At 39.5% G+C, this 26,190-nt stretch overlaps 1 protein-coding gene and 1 non-coding gene across 5 annotated transcripts in view; one reads left to right on the top strand and one right to left on the bottom strand.

The window, feature by feature from the left end:
• The window catches only part of vash2 (vasohibin 2), a 44,691-nt gene extending 21,583 nt beyond the window's left edge, over nt 1-23,108 (top strand). For all 4 annotated transcript variants that reach the window (XM_040017165.1, XM_040017168.1, XM_040017167.1 and 1 more), the window contains exons 6-9: nt 4,068-4,305; nt 4,393-4,536; nt 12,741-12,859; nt 16,490-23,108. In XM_040017165.1, coding sequence (XP_039873099.1) covers nt 4,068-4,305; nt 4,393-4,536; nt 12,741-12,859; nt 16,490-16,559 — 571 coding nt within the window. In that variant the 3' untranslated portion in view covers nt 16,560-23,108. The remainder of the gene's footprint in view (nt 1-4,067; nt 4,306-4,392; nt 4,537-12,740; nt 12,860-16,489) is intronic.
• trnat-ugu lies at nt 468-540 on the bottom strand. Its single transcript has one exon. It is a non-coding gene; the product is annotated as a tRNA-Thr (tRNA).
• Nucleotides 23,109-26,190: the final 3,082 nt, after the last annotated feature.

The raw sequence follows: 26,190 nt of genomic DNA, 5'->3' as shown, positions 1-26,190 counted from the left end.
TAAAATTGTTTCAGTGCAACCAAATACTTTTCAAATACAAGCAGCAGGTCAGGAAACTAGGACTTTTGAGTGTCACCAGATGAGAGATTTCTCTCCCCGTCTGTGAACTGATGGTCCAGTTTCACATGTGCTAGTTTCATATTTGCTTTCCTCAAGGGCTGTGAGGGTGACAGCTGACAGTGACTTTAATTGAGACTGGCTTTAGGGAGAGAGAGAAATGGAGGGGACGGTAGGAGCTCTGGGGGGCGGAGGGTCACCATAGGGCAGGAGAATTTATAAGACATAAGACAGTGGCAGTTTTTGTTTTTTTGTTTGTTTTGTTTTTCCATTTGCTGCATGCCCTTTAAAGAATCCCACAGTGACATTCAGAGCTATAAGAGACAGTAATTGTGTGGTTTCACCTTTGGTTGTGTTATGAGGTCAGGACTGATAAATATAATTTAAGCGGGAGGAAAAGAAAAGTTCTCAGGCCCCAGCGAGAATTGAACTCGCGACCCCTGGTTTACAAGACCAGTGCTCTAACCACTGAGCTATGAGGCCTCACCTGTTGACTGCAGTGGTTTACGTGTAATTTGAATGTCAACCAAGGCCACACCAATTAATAGACACACCTTCCTTGGATTCCAGCTATTGTTATGCTAATGCATAACCAACCTAACCAGTTGATTTTGAAATGTCTTAACGCAATGGATCATCAGTATTAAATAATGTCCTAAATAATATCATCACACATAAAATACAGTGACTTAAAAGACATAAAAATCTGTATGGATCATTGTGAAACAAGAATGACCCAGTGTCATTCACACACATTTACCTGCAACGTTAACCTACCTGGTAACTCAATCAAAACACTTCATTTGTGAGAAAGAGTCACGCTGTGAGACGTAGTGGAAAGCCAAGATAGAAACGTAGGCAAGAAAAAGGGATGAGTAGCCACTGTTGTAGTCTGTAATGGTGGGGGCTGTCTGTCTGGGTTTAGTCTGCTTCTGGTTCTCTGTTCTTCCACGTTATCAGTGATCTGAAATCTCTCCAGGATATGCAGGGTTTATCTTGGGTCCAACCAGCTCTGTGTGTGTGCATGCATGTGTTTGCATGCGTGCATGTATACGTGTGTGTGTGTGTGTGTGTGTGTGTGTGTGTATGTGTGTGTGTGTGACATGTCCCATTGTATTAGCCATCACTGACTGGTGCTTTGCAGAGTAAGGCTAGAGCACAAAGCAGCCTCCACTTGAATCCTAGTGTAAAACTCAGTTGTTTATAAATATCAAAATAATCCAGTGAAATCTGCCATTATACAATATATAAACACAGCATGAAGCATGTAATATATATAAGGTTTTACTGTTTTAAAATAAGGAAAGACCACAAAGCAGAAAGTATCCTAGTATATTCTTGATTAAAGGAAAAAATGTATGTAAAGGGAATTTTATGCTTCTAAAATATTATCTTTAATCTTTGCACTGACATAGAAACTTGAGGAAGGGAGGGTAGAGGATTGGAGAGGAAAAGGATGCAAAAGGTAAGAGGAACAGTGAGAGAGTTAACCAGAACATTGTTGCTGCATCGAATTTATATTTATTTATATTTATTATTAAGCTTTTTCAGTTACCTCTGCTTTTCAGAAACAGAACAAGTATGGATTTCTGTTGCATTAGAGCATGCCTGTGGGGCAGAGAAACTAATCCACAGAGGTTTGTTTTAATTTTTGCTTTAGAATTGACAGATGGATGAGTAGTGTGAGGTAGTGATAGGTGCTCTTTTAGTCGCAGTCTCAGTCAGGGAGCTACTGCTAGCAGTGTCGCATGTCCTCTGGCACAGGAAGTACGCCTGTCTAATGAAGCATTCATTAGCAAGAAACAGCAGGGTGTGTTGGTGTATGATTTTCATGTTTGTATTCATTCTGTAGGATAAATATTGATCCAAAATGAAACACTCGCAGGAATCTGTAAGAGGAAGTTAAAGCTGATGCCAAACATAAACATTTGGCGTCCAGGCATTCTTGTCATTGGTGGATCATTCTTCTTTTTTGCCAATGAAGAAAAGGAATCACAATAAAATATGACACTCATAAAAGCTTCTTACTAATGAACATGTTTAAATATTTTTATGATATTTGTTATTAGAATAGGATAAGACAATCATCAACCCTGATTTAAAATATCTCTTGTCAGAACTATTGTGGTTTAGATTAATTTTGTGACAGTCTGTTATATCAGGATACCCAGGATCAGTTTTTGGGGGCTTCTTGAGCTTCATTGGTAATCAGTAAATACAAACAGTAAAAACAGTAAATATTTTCAAAGAATCAAAGATAGTGACTGTGCTGTGATTGATATCTATTTACATGATTGCAAAAAAAAAAAAAAAAAAAGACAACTAGAACGGGACGATAGAAAGAGCTGCCCTCTGACTGATCTAATCAACAGTGCAGAGAGAGAGCTCTGTTCTGTGCCAGGAAGGCAAGATCTTGCTGCAAAGTAGTGAACTCCATAGGCTTTTGTTGCTGAAAGGATGTAAAAAGTTGCTAAAAGTAGCAAAGAAATTACCAGGTTTGTGTTGTTTTGATAAACTGATGTTTGCTGATCCTTTTTGTAAGTGAGAGGGATGTCAAGTGGACCAGTTAAGAAGGTGTATCAATATCTGAGTCTGTGGATTGAAAACAGTGTGCCTACCTAAAATAATATTTCAATATATGATCAATATGATACAAGCAAAAGCACATTCTTAACACATTTAACTCTATTTTGACTGTGCTATTAATTGATTAAGTTATTTTGTTAAGGGGAATAATGCAGGTGGTATGTTTGCGCACAAATAAAACCTATGTGTGACTGTCCAAGCATTCATCCCAAGGTTTAGTCACTTGGGTAGCACGCTGACTGTGGAAGTTCAGTGGTTTCTTTACTTGACTGTCCAGCCAACCCTGTTTAGATCCGTGTTCTACTTTAAAACCACAAACTCCCCCACACAGCCAGAGAGACACATTGAAATACATTGGTATGTGCATGTCATCAGTGGTCTGCTTTGTGAATATTTAATGAAAACACAGCAGTGCTGTGGCATCCAGGCTGGTGAAGTGACAGACATGTGTTCTAACCAATGGCAGACTTCCATCCATAGGCAGAATAGAGCAGATGGCTGGCTACTGGCCCACAAAGACATCTTCCAAGTTTCTCTGTTGCTGTATGGTAGAACAGATTGCTACAGTTGGATGCATGTAGCATGAAGATGTGCAGTACACAGGATGAGATCTGTCTAAATATAGATTCAATAATTTACTGAAAATCTGATCTTTTGGATGCATTTCCTTCTAATAACGAGTAGCTATAAATTTTTGTGATTGCAAAAACAGAACTAATATATAGAATTCAATTGGAAAATCAACCTCAATCACTTGTTTTTTCACCTCAGTAAAAACCTTCCTCATCAGTATTAATAGCCAGTCTTGAGTTTGACCTAATACAGCATGAAGCTTAGTTTCTAAGTTAAATAGGTGATAAAGAAGGGTGTGTTTTGGGGCGTGGCCTAAAACAGGACTGACATGTCTTTATGGTATGAACATGCAGTCGAATCCTGCCTTCATTTGTGACGTCTTGGTGAGTCACTAAGATCAGCAGAGATATGATCTGATGTGTATGTGTGTGTTATCGTGTCCTCTGTACCAGACAGATCATATCTCTCTGCCCCTGTTTTCCTTGTTGAATAAATGTAAAAACATCAGTGAACCTGACAGATTCAGTAAGACCGAAGGAGCTGCACAAACTCTCATGAGCACACAAACTGTGTTCAGAAGACATTATTTACCCAGTGACATTTTCATACTATAGGCCTTCTGAGAGTCAGACTGAATCTCATTTCAAACAACTCAAGCTGCTTTGCTTCCTCTGCTGTGACAAATTCAAACAAATACACTTTCACTCTCAGGTTTGTACTCAAAGGTAAATAATTTTTGAGCAGTTCCAGAGGTGCAATAAAAGCACAGCAGACATTTATTTTACCCCAATAATATTTTTGCACCACAAAAAAACTTCCAGATCTTTCCTTAATCCTGCGGTGTTGATCAGCTACCTGACCAATGGGCTGACGTCTCTCGAGCGTTTCCCCATCAGCTTTAAGACCCAGTTTTCGGGTCACTGCTTTCACCATGTTGTGCTGGGTGTCTATTGCAATGGCCGGTATGGGTCGCTAGGTATGAGCCGCCGCCAGGACCTGATGGACAAACCACTCACCCATCGGACTCTCGGAGAACTGGTGGCTGAATTTGAAAACTCCTACAAGAGATACCAGCACACACTAAAGAAGGTAAAGGAAGAAGATAAAGGGTGTGGGAAATAAATGCAGTCCAAGAGTTAATGAAGAACCTTTAAACACATTTTCTGTTTCTACCAGGTGAAGATTGGTTTGTACGTGCCTCACGACCCACATGTCTTCCAGCCAATTGAATGGAAGCATTTGGTGCTGAACCTGGCCTGTTTGGGAGCTCAGGAGATGAAAAAAGAGCTAGAGAAACATGGGCGGGACATGAGGATGAAGGTACATATTGTGTATTCACATACAGATATGCCCCAGGGTATTTTTCTCTGTACACTTAATTTGCTTTTGTGCCACAGCTCTGTTATGGGAATTTGCTGCCCTGGGCAGTACATGAAAAAGCAATCATCAATGGCAATATATATGTTATCGATTAAATCAGAAATGGCATGAAAAAGAAGAACTGGGATGATGGTGGGTTGCACAGTGGCTTGCAGATTCATAGCAAATGCAGGTCGGGTAAAGCTACTGTGGCTCAGGAGGCAGAGCGATTCATCTACCGATTGCAGCATTGGTGGTTCTTTTCCCATCCCATGTGACTGTATGCCAATGTTAGGCAAGGTGCTTGTATGAATGTGTGTGTGACTGGGTGAATGAGGCTTGTAAGAAAGAACCTTTTAAAGAAGCTGACGTTTGGGTGTTTAGAAGTGTATCGGCTAGTTGATCCTTGGAGGGGACATGAATACTGTTATGGATCCAGTACTAGATCGCTCCTCAGATAAAAGACTTCCACTCTCTAAATCCTCATTAGTGTTACAGTCTTATTTACAAACCTATGGGGCTGTTGATGCGTGGCGATTTCTCTACCCCTCCACTAAACAATATTCCTTTTTTTCTGCAGTGCATCAAACGTATTCTCGTATAGACTACTTTTTTGTTGACAAAAAATTGCTTCCCAATATCAAGACTTGTAAATACAATAGCATAGTAATATCTGATCACAGTCCACTTGTTTTGGAACTCAGCTTCCCGGATGAACCCTTTGTGTACTCCTGGAGACTCAATCCTCTTTCTTTGTCGGATAAGGAGTTTGTGGAATATCTTTCCAAACAAATTGATATCTTTATAAGAACAAACATTACGCCTGGCATGGCCTATAGTACGGTTTGGGAAAGCTTAAAAGCATTCTTACGGGGCCATATTATATCATACTGTTCATATACTAGAAAACAGAAACAGAAACGTCTTTCTGAATTGATACACCTTATTTCGCAATTGGATGAGCAACACTCTACAACCCCCTCTCCAGACTTGTATAAACAAAGACTAACGTTACAGACTGAATTTAATTTAATCTCAACCCAGCAGTCAGAGTCTATGATTCTTAAATCTAGAGGAAGATGGTATGAGCACGGAGAAAAAGCATCTAAAATTTTAGCACATCAGCTTCGTAAATCAGAAGCAACTCGTATAATCCCTGAAATTAGGACTGAATCTGGACATGTCACCACTACACCACAAAAAATAAATGAGAGTTTCAAAATATTCTATTCCAGTCTCTATGATTCTGAATCTTTAAACACGCCTGGACTGTTTGAGGCTTTTTTTGATGGAATGACAGTTCTGACTTTAACCTCGGCATTCAGAGACCAATTGGAGGAGCAAATTACGGTGGAAGAAATTAAATTGGCGATTAGCTCAATGCAGAATGGCAAATCCCCGGGTCCGGATGGGTATCCGGTTGAATTTTACAAGACCTTTAAAGACAGTTTATCACCTTTATTACGAGACATGTTCATTGAGTCACTGGTTTCAAAATGTCTTCCCCTAACGCTTCGACAAGCGACCATCTCACTCCTATTGAAGCCAAATAAGGATCCATTAGAGTGTTCCTCATATCGTCCTATATTACTCTTAAATGTAGATTTAAAAATACTGTCAAAAACACTTGCTCTCAGGCTAGAGCAATACCTACCATTGTTAATTTCTCCAGATCAGACAGGTTTTGTGAAGGGTAGGCATGGTTTTTTTTCAACCTGCGCAGGTTTTTAAACATATTACACACCAAGTCAACTACAACCCCTGAAATTGTCTTATTACTCGATGCTGAGAAGGCATTTGACCGGGTGGAGTGGGATTATCTGTTTTATACTCTGCATAAATTTGGATTTGGCCCTAATTTCATTTCATGGATTCAGTTACTTTACTCCTCACCTATGGCACGTGTTAGAACGAATTCGTTATTCTCTTCTTATTTCCCACTTCTCCGTGGTACGAGACAAGGTTGTCCCTCATCCCCTCTTCTTTTTGCATTATCAATTGAACCACTGGCGATTAAACTGCGAGCTGACAGTTGCATTAAGGGCATCTTCAGAGGTGACCAGGAGCACAAAATATCCTTATATGCTGACGACCTCCTGCTGTATATGTCAGAGCCTTTATGCTCTCTTCCCCGTGCTCTTGCCATTTTTGAATGTTTTGGTAATATTTCAGGTTACAAGTTGAATCTGCATAAAAGTGAACTTCTCTGTGTCAACTCTATAGCCAGAAAGATTTCATTTTCAGATTTTCAATTTAACGTTAAATCAGGGTATGTGACCTATCTGGGGGTTAAGGTTACCCACTCATACGAAGATCTTTATGAAAGAAACTTTGTCCCGCTGCTTAAAAATACTGAGACAGATCTTCAGAGATGGAACAATTTACCACTGTCATTAATTGGCCGCATCAATTCTATCAAAATGAACACTACCCACTACCCAACAACTACCCAAGTTCATTTACTTATTTCAATGTATCCCATGCTACTTACCCAATAAGTATTTTATAACACTGAATAAGCATATCTCTGCATTTATTTGGAATGGCAAAAGTCCACGAATTCGTAAAGATTTCATGCAGAGGACTAGGCCAATGGGTGGATTAGCCTTGCCAAACTTTCAGTCTTATTATTGGGCAGCAAATATTCGTAATATGTTGTACTGGATGTGTAATGTTACTACAGAGACTCCAGCTTGGCTCCAAATTGAGTCATCCAATTGTGGCAAAATTTGCCTATCAGCTTTGTTGAGTTCAGCTCTCCCATTAGAACTATACACCTATAAACGTAACCCTTTGTTGTATGACTCGCTCAGAATCTGGGTGCAATGTAGGAAAAGGTTGGGGTTACACTTAATGTCAATTAAAGCACCTATCTGCTCAAATCATATGTTCCCACCCTCCATGATGGACTCTGCCTTTAAAATATGGGAAAGTAATGGCCTTAGAAATATCAAAGACCTTTTTGTAGATGGGATTTTTGCCTCATTCACGCAGCTCCTGAAGCAGTTTAATGTTCCTCGGCAACATTTTTTCCGCTATTTACAAATTCGTCACTTTGTAAAGGGTCGATTTCCTTCATTTCCGGAACTACCTGAGGAAACTTCTTTGGATAAAATTATTAATATAAACATTCATAAGAGAGGGGCGATTAAAGAAATCTATGCTATACTATTAGATCTTCAATCTCCTTCTCTCTTCATCCTTAAAGCACAGTGGGAGAAAGACCTTGGGATGACTATAACAGATGAGCTCTGGCAATCTTTTCTCCAGAGGGTACACTCTTCTTCGATATGTGCCAGGCATGGGCTCCTTCAATTTAAGGTCCTACACCGATTACATATCTCCAAGGAAAAGTTAGCCAAGTTCTATCCAGGAGCTGACCCTCTGTGTAACAGATGTAAAGCAGAAACAGGTTCGCTCCTTCATACCTTTTGGACATGCCCCAATCTTCATACCTATTGGGTGTCTATATTTAACACGCTGTCAGAGATGTATAACGTTAAATATGATCCTTCTGCTCTAACGGCTATCTTTGGGGTGATACCTCAAGACATCACTTTGCCAAAATGCTATTCGAATTCTATTGCCTTTGCTTCACTTATCGCAAGGCGCCTTATACTTTTAAGATGGAAGCAGGAAGCTCCTCCCACACATGAACAGTGGCTTGCGGAGCTCATGAGGTTTTTACATTTAGAAAAGATGAGATATACACTGGCAGGTTCAACCACCAAATTTCTTAAGGCATGGCAGCCATTCCTGATGTACATGGAAACATTTAAAATGACCACCTTATCATGACCAGATACCATATCTCTATATCACTATCATAGTTAACTGTACGCCGAATGTCCCTTATACATTTTATTTTTATATTTGTTTGTTGTTGTTTGTTTGTTTTTTGTTGTTTTGTAGGGGTTTCTTTGGTTTGTTTGTTTGTTTTTTCCTTCTCTATTTCTGTTATCTTTTGGGGTATTGTAAATACTGAACAGCAAACTACTGTATGTTCAATGTTTTGTTGTTAACATGCTGCTGTGACTGAAAATAAAATTTATAAAAAAAAAAAAAAAGAAGTGTATCGGCTAAAGTGGGCTGGCACTGTCGACGTTTCCAATTAAATTACCTTTATAGCTTGCTTGAAATAATGCTTTTCTCGACTGATGATTAAATGTTCCATCAGCATCACTTAAGATTTGGTGTTTCCTGTTTTGTATATTACACTACATAGACACTAGATAGAGTCTCACAGCATTGCTCCATTTAAAATATTAATCAGGTCAGAAACACCTTTATTGGTTTGAAAAAAAGAGAGAAAAAAGCAACTTTGTGAACATTCAGACATTTTTTTCTAACCGGCAGACTTAGATATATTATCTATACAATAATGCATAAATGGAAAAAGGGTTGTACACTAAGGGAGAAAGTAAGAACAGCCTGGAATGGAAGAGAAAACTGGCAGCCCACAGTCAGCAGCAGTGGAAAATACAGACCACAAACAAACCACAAAATAAATCAGCCAAGATGCTGAAAAACTGAATATTAGGAGGTGAAAATGGGGAAAGTGGGTAATTCCACACTGTGGGAAAGAGGTCTGTTTGACAAAATTCAGTGAAAACAGTTTCACTAGAAAAGATGAAAATGTCTCTTAAACTTAGATCAGCTGACAAAAATTACCTTTTTAAAACCAACACACACACACACACACACACACACACACACACACACACACACACACACACACACACACACACACACACACACACACACAGTTTCAGTTCATGGTCGTATTAATTAAATTTTAAAATAAAAGCAAATTTACTATCTGTGATTCAAATCTGATGCAATTTTTTTGTATCCTTTGTTTGGACAGACATGGCCTTTTTTGTTTTTTAGAGAGAAAGAACCAGGGAAACACCTTTATTATATTTTTCCGTCGGACCAGAGATAGATGTAGTTTCCTTTGGGCTGAACAGGGAATATAAACTGTCAAGAGTTATTTAGGGCACGATGGGGAAGAAGGAATGTGTGAGTGTACGTGTGAGGAAGGGAGACGCAGAAGTGTTTTGCACAAGGTTAAATGTTTTATGAGGACCCGTAGGTTTTTATTTGTATTTATTATGAGTTTCTTTCTTTTTTGTGTATTCCTGCAGCATTTGCAGTTCCATGAAAGCAATGTGTGAGTAGCTGTGTGATAGACGCTGATGTTAGACAGTGATACAGTATATAACATGTACTGTATGTCAGCAAGTTATGTAGGTCAGTAAGGTTGCAGCTGTCTCGCACGCACATAGAATCACAGGCAGGCACAGGTCAAGTGCATTGGGGTTTGTGAGACTTTGGTATAATCTGCTGTGCTCCAGAGGATGTGAAGTTAGTATAGAGTGCGTTTGTGTCTGTGCCCATGTACAAAATAAAATAGCTGTAATACTGCATAAAAATGTCAATAGATACAAAATGGAATGATCCGCAAATCTCATAAACCTATATTTTATTCACAGTAGAGCATAGAAAACAAACCAAATGTTTAAACTGAGAAAATGCAGCATTTTAAGAAAGATTTTAGCTCTTTTTGAATTTAATGGCAGCAACATGTTTTAAATGTTGGAGTGGGACTATATTTACCGCTGTGTAGCACCCTTTCATCTTTTAACAATACTCTGTAAACATCTGGAAAGTGAGAGGAGCATTTTTGGACGTTTGGAACGTTCTCCCACTCTTGTATTAGTATTCTAGTAGCTCAGCAGTCCTGGATCATCTTTGTTGAATTTTTCATTTCATAATGCACCACGTGTTTTCAGATGGTGAAAGGACTGGACTGCAGGCAGGGCATTACACACACTATGACTCTTCTACTATGAAGCCATGCTTTTAAATATACACAGTATGCAGATTAGCATTGTCTTGCTAAAATATGCAAGACCTAAAAATACCATGATCTGAACGTTGCTGACAAATTGCGAATTCCATGAATGCTAATGCAGGCAAAGATTACTTTTTTTTAATGGGTGCTGATAAAAAAAAAAGCTGGATGGTTTATCTTCTCTTCTAGTCCAAAGGATGCAGGGTCCATGATTTCTGAAAAGAATTTAAAGTTTCAAGAGTTCCACTTGGCCTCAGCCCATTTTAAGCTTTGGCCCAGAAAAGACACAGATGTTTGACGATCATGATCATATATGGCTTCTTCTTTGGGTGATGGAGCTTTAACCTCTATTTGTGGTTGGCACAGTGAGCTGTGTTCACGTACAGTGATGTCTGAAAAGTCTTCCTGACTCCTTGCTAGGATTTCTATGACAGAATCCTTCCCTTTTTAATGAGGTGCTGCCTTTGAGCCCGAAGAGCTTAGACTTTGTCTCTCGTGTACAAAGATTTCTCCAGATTCTCTGAGACTTTTGATGATATTTGATGTACTATAGATGGTGAGATATTTCAAATCTGTACAGTTTTATATTGAAGAAGATTATTCTGAAATCACCCCATAATTTGTGTCAGTTTTTTTTGCAGAATGATAAAAGTCTGCCTCTCTAAGATGCTCTATTTCTACCCAATCATATAACTGACCTGTTGCCAATTAACCTTAATTAGTTCCGAAATGTTCCTCAAGCTGTTTGTTTTTAGTACTGCATATTTTTCTAGCCTTTTTGCGCTGCTGTACCAGCATTTTTGAGTTTTTTGTGTTGCCATCAAATTCAATATTGATGGCAACTATTTTTCTATATATTTTTCTTGCAGTTTCTCTGTCAAACATTTGATATGTGTCCTGTGTTTTATTTCTAGTACAATATATGATTTGAAGATCATTGCATTCTATTTCCATTTCCATTTTACACAGATTGTATTTCTGTCTTCATAAGAACCTTTGTTGTAGACAGAGCATGAACCCCAAGGTTACATAAAGAGCCGGACATGAAATAAATAGGAATTCTGTCCAAATGACAGTGAAAACGTGAAGCTGAAAAGCTGCTATATAATTAAGCACAGTCGTAGCATATAGTCACTTTAATCGGGTGTTTTAATGGTACTCAGCAGTGTAGTAGATGTAATTTAGCTATTGGATCAGACATTTAAAAAGGGGGAAAAAAGAAAAGGAATAAAATAGTTTTGCTTACAAAAAACAAAGAAATACGATCCATGTTTGTACCACAAACACATGACGAACACAACCAGCTGCAGGATATTAGCAACTTCCTTTACTGCATTCAGGAAAACTTGCCATCCGGAGTCATCCTTTTCTTTTTTTCTCCTGCTGAGAGCTTAATGGTAGCTTCAAGTTGCTGCTTAATACACTAAGAATGCCTCATTTGTCGCTCTGAACTGTATTGTCTGCATGAGTCATCTGTCACAACAGTGAGAAAGATTAAAAATAGAGAAAAACACATTATCACATACATTTGTCTGCCGTTCCATTCATCACGGTGACGCTTTCTTCCCTCCAGTTGATTAGCAGCAGCAGCTGTTGTCTTCATGCTAACATAACCGCTGTACACTGAAATGTTAGAAGTTCAGGGATTCTTTGTAAATATGAAAGCAGGGTGTAAACAGCCATATGTTTTGCCAAACTCCTCTCACTCACTGCTTTTTTTAATGCCATCATTCTAAACTTTTCCAGTATTGTCTGCACTTTTATCACCGTTCATAATAATTAAAAGATTAACCTTGAAATAGGTGACAATGATTTTTGTCCACCTGGTGAAAAGGCAATATGACTTAAAGTGCAGCTTTTAAGTCTGTAGTTCTTTAACCTTTCTGTTGGATCAATGCTAACATTGTGTCCAAACACTGACTAGCATCTGTCAGATACACAGCAGCATATATTTTATTCAAATATTCTTCATTTCTGAATGGGAAACATTAATGATTATTCACCGAGATGTTCTCCAGGGTTTCTTAGTGATCACCTTTACCTCATAATACACTCCGACTGGACCCGAGTGTCACTGGATATTCAACTTCCATCATCAATTATCTAAACTTTTTCTGATAAAAGTGTACAGTTTTGTTATCAGAGCTTTTTTTGGTGCATACTGCTGCTGGTGCGGTTTAAAATGGTTGGATGATAGTACACTGATAAGCTAGAAAAGAATGAAAACGTGCTGGTCTGCAGAGTGCTAATAAATTTTAAAACTTTAATAAACTACAATTAGTGATGTTGATTCTTCTGTTTTTTTAAGATCCTAAAATCATCCAGTGCCCAGTCACCGATCAAAGAGCGAAGCCGAGGGAAGTCCTTATCGCCACGGCGTCGACAGAGCAGCCCCCAGCGACGCTCCATGCACCACAGAGACAAATCGTAAGTTCTTCCCATCGCTTAACAGTTTGTTGCTCAGGGCGCTCGTTGCCTCATATCCTCTTTCCCCGACAGTTTCCACTGGATAAGCAGCTGATGACATCCTTAAAATACAGAAGGCTTCCACACTTAGAGCAGGGTTAATCAGCAGTGCTGGCAGCTGGTGTCTGTCAGCTTTTGTGTGGTACTTCCATCTTCCTCCCCCTTGTCTTCTTTCTCTAAAGGTCTGCTCTTCAGGTCAAGGAAAGTTTAGACTTTAATTAGTGTGTGCGCCTTTAAAGAATAAATTGTTCTGACATCTTAGTGGCAACAACTGTGTATCTGCTGGGTGGCACTGAGGACTTTGTGTATGAGTGTGTGGGTCTGCTTGTCTGCTTTTGTCGCCGACAGCTCAGCATTATCATCAGACAGACACTCCTTGTTGTGTTCAGCTGACAGTGTTATCACTATGATATATGTGTGCGTGTGTGTGTCCATATCACCAGCACTGAGCAGAATATAATGTCTCTAATGCTGCTTGTCAAACACAGGCTTAAAAACAAACTCCATATAAAGTCTGTAAAATCAGAGCGTCCTTGCTCGCCTCTATGCCAACATATTAAAGAATCCAAGATATTGTTTGAAGTATTTAAAGTTTAACACTGTAGCCTTCTGACACACACACACACACACACACACACACACACACACACACACACACACACACACGTATGACGATGCTGAGTGTGTTTGCATGTGCCGTCAGCTGTGCGGTGGGATGTAACACAATCTGACTCGGACGACAGCTGAAGCGCGGCCGTACTGCAGAGTCACCACAAACACACACAGACTCGGCACACGAATTACTGACGTTGCTAGTGTTGCCATTTGGCTGACTCTCTGTTGACCTTTCATATATTAAGCTCTGCTGCGCTTAAGAGAGTAATTATTTGGGGATCTGCATGTGTATGTTGGTGGTTAGGGAAATGCACTTGGCTTTTCAATTAAATCACTGTCAGTCATCTAACATTAGATCATCATCTCCGCATCGTTTGAGATGATGATCCTAAAATTCTTGACGTAATTGAGCTATTAAACCACACATATTGCTGAGTTTTTCTGTAAACCTCAGAAAATTAAACGTAAGAATCTAGTCTGGGTTTTGGTCCGAGTTTGCAGGTTCTCCCTGTTTCTGCGTGGCTTCCTCCTGCCATTTGAATATATGTATTTATGGGGTTAGGTTAACTAAATTGGCCATAGGTGTGATTGAGAATTGGTTCAGTAGAAGAAAATGAGTGGCTGGATGGATGGAATCCCCCAACAGCTGACCAACTGACGTAAGACTTTTAGACTCCCTTTAGACTTCTCATGCCCACAGATCTTTTATACCTTGCAGTAGAAGTCTAGCTGACATGAGGTGCATGCCACCTTTTATTATTGGTGACTCTGCTGTTGATTTGCATTTGGAACATTTTGCTATTCAAAGTCTTTCTCTTTTGTTGTGGTTTTACAACAGTTGACACAGACAAAAAGAGAGTTTCTCAAAAGATGATGAACAAATCTAGTGAGCTAACTAACTCAAACCTCTGCAGTAACAAAGAGTCTTTCTATCAATGTATGTTTGTGCTTTTGAGGCACCCTTAATCCAAACACTAAAACTTTATCCTCTGCCTTATAACTGGGGCTTCAGTTGAACTGATACCATAAAGTGTAATTGCACAGCTATGTGCAGAATCAAGGAACATATCTTAATGGTCTGCAGTGAGCATGTTAGTTAGATAAAAGCAAGACTTTTTTTTAATTAAATGAGTTGTGAAAGTGTGAAATGGTTTCCTCATTTGCATAAATCTATTTCTGCTACCTTCAGAGTTCATTTAGCCATGGTTTAATTTTCACTTTCTGTAAGCGCCGTAGTTTCATCAGCTCAGAGAAGCAGTTAAAATGTTTAGAACAGCACATCACCACTTTTAGCCACTTGAATGCGATACTTAAAAAGCTATTACTGTTATCAACGGAGCACTTACACCCTTAACAATATGTTGCCACCTTAGAGCGACGACTCCAGCAGAAATGGTGTAATAACCTGCTGCTGCTTCAAACAGCTGAGAGTGCGGACACAACAGCGCCGGCTCATTTTACAGCTCGAGCGAGACGTTTCAGGAGGCTGTTATCAGCACTGCCCGCTTTATACAAATGACTCAATTTTCAAAATGAATTTCTGTAATATTATTGTTACATAAGCGGCTCTCTACACAGGGACGTTCAAGATAGAAGGATAGAAAGCAAAGAGAAGGGATGAAGAAAAAAGAATAATTATGTGTTAGAGGGCAAAAGAGATGGAAAAAGATGGCGAGAAGGGGGAGAAGAAACTGAGTAAGTGGAAAAAGGGGAGGTTTAGGAGGGTGAGAGAGGAGAGTGAACGAGAAAAGAGGTGAAGGTCTGGCAAAAGATGAGAAGGAATAAAAAGCCTGTCAGCTCTCCAGACTGGTTGTAACAAGGAACACTTCTCTGTGATGTGTCAGAGAGCTTGAAAGCTTCCTTCTGAGCAGAAATAATAAAGATGGGGGGCGAGGGAGGACAATGTGACATTAGAGGAGAGGGCAGGGAGAAAAGGAGAGAGGGAAAGCACTGAAGGAGGATTAAATCGAACACTTTTGGGCTTTTAGAAATAAGAAGGCCTTTTTTATTTTCTACTGTCTTCACACTTGTTTCTTTCCTTCTGAGTTGCGCTGAAGAAGGTTGGAGTAAAGTCACTGTTTGTTTTATTTATTATTATTATTATTATTATTATTATTATTATTGTGGTGAATTTGCCTGTTTTTAAGCTTGCATTCTGACAGTGATATATTTGTGTTCCTCTTAGAGATGGCACGATACCACTTTTTTTATGTCCAATACCGATATCATAAATTTGGATATCTGCCGATACCAATATGAATCCGATATAGTGTTTTTTAATCAATAAAACTTATTTTTTAATATCTTGCTGCTTTTTGTATAAGTTCGTACTCAAGTTAAAAAACAAAACAAAACACTAAAGCTATTCTGTTATACCTGTATGCAAAAAAAATACACTGCACCCAAAATATTTCATAGTTCAGCAATACTGATCAATCTAATAAACTTAAACCTACTCCATCCTCCCTATTCTGGTATTTAAAAGAGTAAGCAACCTAACTAATAGAATTCTAAAACTCCCAGCAAAAAACCCCAAAAAAATAGGGATATTTGTGTCAGGCAGTCTTGTATTTCTAGCCATTTTTTGATTTTTTTTTGGTCAGTTTCTAAGCAAAACACTCAAAATTCAGGTGATTTCAATTTATATCTGCTGGTTTTGATGGTCCTTGTAAAAATGAGCTCGCTGCATTTAACCACGAAACAACCAACTGAACTCTTAATATACAGTGATGGATATTATTGTGTTATTTTTGAGTGAGATGAGAAAAAAGTTGCAGATTAATCAACAGTAAGAATATGAGCGACTGCAGCCATGCTGGGGAGAGTTTTGGGAGATAGTTTGGAGACTTGCTCTCGTTTAGCTCTGCTGCACAGCATTAAGGAGCTTGTCAGAATGAAAGAGCTTCTCCAGTTTCTTCTGCCACTGTGCTCTTAGTATGCAGTGCATGTTCAGCAACTTTATGTCCTATCTTTCAGGCTGGCCTCAGTGGAGAGGAAACCTCCAGAACTCAGCATGCTCAGTGACGGCTACCAGATCCGCATCTGATCCCCTCCTTCACCTATGAGACTCCCTCAGCTTCTCCATATCCGTCCAGGCTCCTCAGCCACCCTGATCCAAGAGTCTCTACCCAACCCAGCAAGAGAGTCGCCAAAACTCGAGCCACATTTTTTACACAGACGAGGTGGATGGTGTTATTTAAAACAAGAGAATGGCTTAAATGGAAGACCGTGATAGTGGTTGGCCTGGTCCTGATATTTCATACTGTGTTTACTCATTTCTGTAGCAATAAATCCCTTAAAATAGTCTCATCATCATCATTCACAGGCCAAGAGGGTGGCTTTTATCATTCTGTTGGTATTTTAAACCAGTATTCTTTTTTTGGTTGAAATAGTCACCCTCTCTTAGAGACAAGCACTCGAGCAAAATCAGCTCAAATTTATTGTTAGGTTATCATATGTATTCACCAGGAGGTGGAATGGGAAGTTGTCAATATAAATAACTGAAAGTATTCGTCAGTGGTTAAAATGACATCGTCGTGCTGGAACAAAGAGATGTTCGGGTGTCGTTGCATCAAACACAACTGGTGAAATATTCACTTGTGGGTTGTTTTGGTGTCTCAGCAGTTCTCAGAACACCAGGGGAATTATGTTTTATCACAGGTGGAAGTAATGATGACTGTTTTGTTTGTTTGTTTGGGCAAAGCCACCATGAAGACGACTGAAATTACCACCTGTGTTAAGGAGCACAAGAGATTAAAGCTTCATTTTTACATTTTTTTTAAGAAGGACAAAACAAATCTGAAGGGAAGCTCTGGTCTGCCACTCGACTTTTATATTGTGGTTCGCTGTAAATTATCCAATTAATAACTTACTCCTCAACCAGCAGCAGTTTTAGGAAGATGATTACGTAAACTCCTGTGTGCCAGCTGTATTGATTACAGTGGAAGTGCGATAAAGTATGCGGGGAAATCAAAGATGCAGAATCAATAGAGAGGATAAAAGAAGAAGAGGATGAGGTAAAGCAGTGTGAGAAACGAGGGAGTGATTCAGAGAGACGATTCACTGCAAAAGACGGAGTGATCATTAGAGCACTGCGGCAATGTTCATGTTTCATCTGCTCCTCTTCCTCAGGCGTCTGTTGAAACGTAACCATAACTCATGGCAAAACTTCATGGAAGAAGATCGAAAGACTCCAGGAACAGGCTAGACTCGGTTAATAGTCACTTTTTTTTAATATGAAGACAGAAGGACACATTTTCTATCAAGATAAATAGGCAGACTTGGCATTTCCGTCCACATCTATATTTATTAAAGAGACTCATTTTCCATCATATTCACTTTGCAGCAAAGAGCAAACAAAAGCTCTGCTGTTGGATGGAAATCAGACAAATTTAAAAAAATAAATAAAACAGTTGTGGGTATAATTTCTCACACAGCTCATGTCTGAGCCATAAAGGCAGGCAGGGTGGTGGGGGCGGGCAAAAAGCAAATACGGCAAAAGCTGGCCAAAATCTTGGGAAACATTGATCATAATCTTTGGTTTGTAGTGTGGGGGAGAAAATCAATATGTAAATTTTGTTTTTCTCATCCTTTCATTTACCAGTGGCCGACTGGATTTCCTGTTTCCTGGTAAAATAGGAAAAATCTACACTGAAAAAAGCAGAGCTCAAATGAAAATGGTAAGCTTTGACATACAAACAAGAACCTGCAAGCCAAACGTTAAATACACGGTGTTCTGTTCTCACACAATGCACCAAAAAGAAGAAAAATCTTGATCCAAAAGTCAGGAATCATTATTTCTAAATCTGGCTTGGAGAAAACCTGTAGAGTTCAGCTGTGGCCACTCTGCATGTTCACACAGTAAACCAACATAGTGCTGGCCAGCTGACTGCTGTTCCACCAACAGCTGGAACATAAAATGATTCAACTGGTCCAAGATCAGCTGTAGCCAGTTTCTCTACTAAGGCAAACAAGGAGCGATGTTGCTGACTGAATGAATCTCAGCAACAAAAGCCGCATTCAAGACGGCCAGAGAGGATGTAACAGTCTGTGCAAGCTGTCGGCAGATATCAGAGACGGGGCCAGAGAGCCCTTCAAGGTGTTTTGGTACAAAATGAGAAAAATAGTTCTGAAATCTCCAGGTTTTAATCTAAATTAGATTGGCTTTTTTTTCTTAATAGCATGAAAAATATATATATTTTACAGCCAATATAAAGCTGTTTTAAAAAATTATCAGATATTACCTAAAGGACGATATTCGATGTTCTTTAGCTTCCCACTTGTGTGCTGTCCAGTGTGACACACACTCTAACCAAATCATTTATTTGTGAGAACGGTGCAACGTCTGCAAAATGAGTGCAAATCTTTTTGTGTTTTTTTTTTCTTTCTAAGTACAGGAGACAATAAGGGCAAAACACGCAAGTTCTCAGAGCAGCTCGAAGAAGTTTGTTTTTGCCCCCTGAAGCCAAGTGACCTATAAGAGTCCATTCAGTACTGTATGCAGTTCCATGCTTGATCTATTGTAAAGGTGGTCCAAAAATTCCAGTCAAGCTTAAATCCGATGGTTTTTTTGGATTCTCCTGTTGAGGCCTTCAGTGAATAGCTAAGCTAAGCTCAAAAGCTTGAAATTAATGAAGCTTGAAATCACACATTACATGCGTTCAGCATTTATCCATCTGAATACAAATGCTTGAAATGATGGCTGAATATCTCATATCTGCATATCCAGATTTTCTTTCAAACTGTACGCAAACGTTTAATCAAAGCAGATTTTAAGCATACATGCCTTTATGTGATCTGTGATCTACATCGTGTCTGTTACATCCGCAGAATGTACCGCATGGTTTTAAGTCTTTTGGGTGACAACTGCAGAAGTCAGTTTTAATTCAAAACAAGATATTTCTAAGTACATCCACAGTCCTCCATCACTGCCCACAGACCAGCTCTATCCACACAGTTATTCATTCAGACAAATTTACATGAATTTGGTGGCTTGGGATAAATATTCAGAATTGTATGGTGGAATAATTTGATGATTCAACATTTGACTTCTATAGTTTTCACCTGAACCTTTAACTCAGATTCGTGTTTCCCAAAACACCCAAAGTTTAAAGCTCATCTTTGTTCACTTACACCAGGGCGCTGAGTAAAGATCCCTGTGGAACGCTGTTTTTAACCTTGTGCTTCGGTTTTAAAAAAGGAAAGTTAGACATTGTTAAAGAGGCGAGGAGTGGTTTCTGTTTTGTTTGACAGTTAGTGGCAGTAGGTTGCTGATGAATTTAACATAATTAAGGAAAGTCCAGGCTCTGGGCTTGCAAACACAGATGCTTTAGATTCTAAAAATCATATCTAAAGTCCAAAATTGAAACCCATACCTGATTTTTTTGGGGGGCTAATCTCCTTATTTCAGTGTCGTCTACTTTGTCGATTGCTCCCTGACAGTCTGACCACTCGCATGCGTTCCTCAGAGTTGGTTTTGGGGAAAAGGAAAAATCAGAGGGAGCTAAATCTGCTTTTTCAGCACAGTGTCTATCCACATAGTGCCACACACGAATTAAAGCTGATTTGGTCGGGAGAATTTACAGTGCAATAGGTCACGCCAGCTGCCCTGGAAGAGGTTCAGATGGGAAGAAGGAGATGACCCAACATGGAAGATTGTCCAGACTTTGATCATGCAATGTTTTACTACTATTAGCAGAGTTGTAGAACTTGATATGCATATGAAGGAATCAAACACATTTGTTGTCCCTTAAGGAAAGACTGTGGTGAGGAACCCTTAATTTGGCATTATTCACTGGGTGCCTTTAACAGTGTGTGAACCTGGTCCTAGTTGAACTGTGTGTCTAACAGAGCAAAGGTGATCTTTAATGGCTGGAACGTTTTGGGAAAACTTTATTTTTTCTTTGGTTATTCAGAAGGATTTCGGAAATCTATGTGTAAATGTGATCATTTGATTGTTTTATCGATTTTCTTTGAATGTTTCACTACACCCTCTTAATCACAGAATGTGTGTTTTGTTGCCACTTGCCACTGCGAACATTTTATCCTAGCTTTTTGCTTCAACAGTGAGCTATGCACGCACTGTGTTAACCGAAACATATGAATCCTTGTCTTCCAAAGTTGAAATGCTGGAGGGGGAAAGTGTTTGTTGCTCAATGTACACAAGACAAGTCGTGTTTTCAACCATCTGCACAGAAAAAAATCTTTCAGAATGATTCTACTTAGCTTTTTTCTTCTGTATATCCAGCCTGTTTCAAGGTGCTGCGAGCAAAGCAGAATATTTTTTAGATATTCCTGATGTTTGGACCAGCACAGAGACTGTTACATGTGAAACTCTGGAACAAACTAACCAGCCGAGCGCGTTCATATTTGTGCTGATGGTTGCGTGTTGATACTTTCTAAAGGCTTGATGTTTGTTAGCATATAGAAGAAGCACAAAGTTATTCTGCTTTTTGAGGCTGTTTCACTGCAATGAAATGATGCATTTTCTTACTGAAGAAGCAACATATCTCAGAAGCTTTTTAGGAATGACAGGCGCTGATGCCGTTGTATTTTTGGAACTACAAACTGATGATCAACAAGTTTCGAAGGGCCTAACTTCAGACTTCTCTCTATGACTATGATGACTTTGTTCAAAGAGAAAGATCAAAACTTTACCCAAAGACAGTGATAAACAACCAGACTGCTGAGCAGGGACACACAAACTGCATCATGTTACGTTTCACTGAGGTCACAAATGGCAGCAAAGCAACCTGAAACAGTTAAACTCCATGTAGCAACTTAGATTTGTTTCTGTGTCCGTTTGCAATTGCAACTTCTGTGCTTGACAATTTATCTGACTGAATCAGTTTTATTTGGAGTTTAGTAATCGATTGTAATCTATCATTTTGAATGACAAGTGTTTCTTTAAAAACAAAAAAAAAACAGCCTGTACTTGTAGCAGGTGCTGTTTTTGAAGGCCTTTGAGTTGTTTTCAAGTGCTCATACCATGTTTCTCCACTCCGACGCTAACTGTTCTGGTCTTGTTCCCAAACCTCTTCCGTCATGCTCGACTTCAGAAGATTGAGGGGAAAAAAAAAAAAAAAAGTTGGTTTAATTTCTGTCAAATATTCAGCCAATCACCTAATTCGTGCATGCTTAAAGACTGCTTGGTAACTCTCTGGCAACTTCCTGTCACTAGGGAAAAATGCGCCTTCACTGACCAGCTGACGAGTGGTTGCTGGTGGTTGCTAGGTGAAATTGGTCACAAAGTTGCTTTGGTTGCTAGCAGATTCCCACGGTTGCCCATAGTTTGCATTGGGGACACAAACTTGCAATTGCTCACCAAACAATAGTGGACCTAATTAATGACGAGGAGGTTTTCAGCGCACCACCATCTACCTCTTTGCAATCAGTATCACCTAACAACTGCAAACTGGTCGAGGGCTTTTTTTTTCCAAAGAAGCGGTTGCTGAGGGTCACTGACCGGTCTCTAGGCCTGTGTGATGGGGCGGCTAACAGTATTAAACTGTTCAGTAAAACTACCACTTTTTCCCCCCCGCAGCAGCTTTACACAGATCCACCAGTCCCTCTGAGAGGCACTGCTATACTGTAAAATGTACTATATCCTGTTCTTAAGTTCAGCTTTTCATAAATCAGCTTTACATTAAAAGTACTGTCACATTACAAAAAAAACCAAATGTGCAGTATATTGCAGCCACATTATTGCAACAGATGTCACAGCCATCATAGCCATCTTGATGGCCTAGAACAAGGACGCCGATCACAGACGTAGCCTGCTGTTGCATCCAGTAATTAAAAAAAATAGAAATCTGTTTGTGCCACAGCTGCTGACACACTTAAACACATATAAATACAAACAGTCTGCTGGACTGTGACGTGTATCCACGCCAAGCTTCCAGTGCCTCAGCCGTGTCAGATAGAAATGTTTTTACTTTAATTACAACCTTGTATCTCTGCTTTGTGTTCGGGGGAGTTGCCCTCGTGTGTTCCACGAATAACGTGTCATTCACGCTGACCGCAAGTTTTCCTTTCGTGTTTGGCTCACTGGTTTTATTCAGATGTTCTGTGAAAATAAGAAAGCAAAAAAAGATGTTTTGTTTCCTGTTTTCTTGCCTGATTTTCTTTCTTTTTTTTCTTTTTTTTTTGTGAGCCTGTAAAGCGGACACGTTTACTTCGTGCTGCAAAGAACAAAGGGACAGGCAGCCTGGTTTGTGGCCCATGAAAAGCAAAAATAAGTGTGTGTCTGTGTGTGAAATGAAACTCCAGCTGCATATTTATCCAGTGATGAATTTGATTTAACAGCTCAGTGGACTGACTGGAGCCAATGGATCGGATTGATGAACACTGAGTTTGAGGAAAGTGCTCTAAAGAACACACACATGCACACTTCATCCAGATTTCCTGTGTAAAAACACAGTGTGAGGTTTTTTTTGTTTTTGTTTTATGGCAATCAATAGTGGGAGAAACTGTGAGCCCAGTGATCATTATTATTGTAAATCTCCTACTGTTACAGTGTGATTGGTCTTGATAGCAGCTGTTTTTATCAACAACTGTAGCAGCATGTGTTCTTTTAATAAATATTCTATGTTTTTAACCTTGTGGTCAAACTGATTAATAACAAATTAGTGACGGATTGATTAATAGATCCTTAAACCAGAAAACTAGCTAACGTTTTTTAGACTTATCTGATGTCTTGGCAGCCAAATACAACTTGATGTAACTTGATCTCTTTATAAGGGGAACTGTTATGCTCATTTAGACTTTACTAAAGACTGTGTTGGACAACCACCTGTTTAAGCTGGTTTTATCCACATGTTGAAGAAGCACAAACATGGAGCATACTTGTCAAATGAGTTTAGTACAAGCATTTTTGGCTTCATACGCTCATCATCCACTTCATGAGGTACAGCTTCTTTGTGGTTCCTAAATTCTTCATGGCACAGATCCAACAAGTTTCTGGAAATATTCCTCAGAGAATTTGGTCCATATTGATGTGATAGCGTCACACTGTTGCTGCAGATTTCCCGGCTGCACATCCATGATGAGAATCTGTGTAAACTGTGGTAATAAAGAGATGGACATGGTCAGCAACAATAATCAGGTAGGCTGTGGTGTTTGTACAAAGGGAGCTAAAGTGTACCAAGAATATGTCTACAAACCAGCCCAGCAGCTAACAGAAGGCAGGATGGTTCTATGCTTTTATAATGTTTACACCAGAATATCCTGCCATTTAAAAGTCACAGCAGAAATCAGGACTCACCAGATGTTTTTCCAGTCTTCTACTGTACAGTTTTGGTGCACCCACGTGACTTTTTGTCTGAGTTTCCTGTTAGCTAACAGGAGTGGCACCTGTCCTGGTTTTCTGTTCTGGTTTGACGTGCTGTGTGTTCAGAGTTGCTTCTCTGCATACCTTGGTTGTGATGAGTGATTGTTGGACTTCCTGGTGAATGAACAGGGTTAATCTTAAAAGTAAGCATGCTCAATTACGCAAGCAGGTCTATCTGACTGAACGGTAGACTGGTTCATTGGCTGACTCAGTGCTAAATGTATGGAACAATTATGATTCATAATTATCTCAGAGAACATGTTTCACAAAATCCAGCAAAGCACAAAGCCCTCCAGCAATCTTGAAAAGCAAACAGCTCGGGACCAACGTGATGCAGCGTTCATGAGGAAAGTGCAGGTAAGGCAAGAAAACAACAAAATCTGCACTTTCTCCTCTCCTGTTGAAGCACTGTTCAGCAGCTCAGCCCTACAAATCTGATCTCTGGTGTGAAGTTCAAAGCTAAACGCACTCGCAGCAAACTCTCCTTAAACTTTCAGGGAGAACAACAGAAAGAAGACAAACAGAGGGAAACTACAGTGTGTTCTTCCTCTTTAAATGACACTCCTGTGCACACCGTCGTACACCTCTGTGCTACACAGCCTTTTGATAAAATAATCTGCTTACGTTCCACTGCAGATGTGTGTGTGTTTCAGACAAGCACATGGAGGCAGCAGATTTAGAGAAATAATCCTTCATTTTTCAGCAGCAGCTCAGGGATTGGAAGGCAGGGGAGGTTCGCCTCACTCAGCTGAATGTGATGTAATGTTTGTGAGTGAGCACAAAAACACTGTCACAGGGATCAAACTGTAGAGATGAGAAGCCAGCAGAGCTTTTCTCAAGGTTATGAAAAAGAGAGGTCAGATTGGGTCTCTGGTTGGCCCTGGGTATTTGATTTGTCCTTCCTGGGGGTCATGTGTGAAACCTTTTACTGTCCAGGACCACAAATCACATCAACCCCAAAAGTCCCTTTGCAACCTGTGCGGTGTTTTCAGAGCAAAAGCTCCCTGTTGAAGTGTTAAACTGACTTAAACCTTTCATCTGCAGCACCTCCTCAGATTACAGATTTGATTTTAGGACTGCTGCAACCCACACATGTTTAAAAGCCTTTTGGCTACAGGTAAATTTCCTTGAAGATTCCAGAAATCTGCCGTATTGTTCAGGTGAGCTGAGGAGACAGGAGGGATGCAAGGGAGCTACCCTCATGAATGCCACACACAGTCAAAGCATTCACACTTCTTGAACTTCACATCCATGTTAACACTCAGCGAATCAACCCACTTTGGTATATAGAATAGTTGTTTAAGGCAGTAATTATCAGGTTATGCACTGTTTAAAAATAAATAAATAAGAGAAGACTCGATCATCTGTGAGAATGAGGTCCCAGCATCATTTAGAGAGGAGACGGGTGCACCAGTAGCAGACCTGCCAGTTCCAGTCCTCTCCATCATGCTACATGCTGTTGGTCTGTGAGCATCTGTTCCACTGAGGGACATTCAGAACCTCAACTGTGCAACAGTCTTGAAATTCCGGGCAGTTATTTTGAAACTTTGTCTGTATTAACTTTAATCACTGAACAAACACAAACAAATCTGTCCTTAAAAAAAGCCTCAGATTTCGCTGACTTCCCCTAAAATTAGGTTTTAAACACCTTTTCGAGTCAAAGTTGAATCAGAGACTCAAAGAATCCTGAACAGAAAAAAAGATACAGAAAACCTTTTATAAACTTTTCAAAACCTTACTTTGGCACAAAGTTAACAAGCATTTTAAGCTGCTTTTAAATCAGTGTTAACTATTCTATACATGCAGTTTTATGACAAAATTGCTACTGATATTAAGGATATTAAATCATTTTGGTAGTGCTCAAAATACAGCATTTTAAGACTTTGGTTGTACCAGCAGTGCTGCAGCTCTCTCACAGACGTGTGAGTGCAACATCTCATATCTCATATATCACCTCAGCTCTAAGTCAGTTTTTAGTAATGAATTCAAGATGATTTTCAAGCAAAAATCCACATAAACCTCTGAATCCATCATCGTCATCATCTTGCACCTCTCAACCAACCAAAACTGTGTTTATTCACCTGCCATCCACCTCATTTGTTTACAAGCACTCTGCTGCTGACATCTAGTGGCCAAAACTCAAACAACTCCAAAGACACCTGCCACAAGCTTGTTGGTATGCTGCTAAGAAATCTGATGGGCACAAACTTTTGTGCATCAGCAGCATCGGAGAAGACTCACAGAGGTAAGCTGTTGACAGAAGCTTGCTCATAAATGCTGCAGAAATCACCAATACCAACTCCACTTTGTATAATTTTCCTGATTATAATGTTACTCTCTGTAAACGGGC

This window comes from Simochromis diagramma, unplaced genomic scaffold (assembly GCF_900408965.1).
Source record: "Simochromis diagramma unplaced genomic scaffold, fSimDia1.1 OVJJ01000802.1, whole genome shotgun sequence".
NCBI classification, from domain to species: domain Eukaryota; kingdom Metazoa; phylum Chordata; class Actinopteri; order Cichliformes; family Cichlidae; genus Simochromis; species Simochromis diagramma.
The sequence above is the reverse complement of the archived record's forward strand: the minus strand, read 5'-3'. Positions and strand labels throughout refer to the sequence as shown.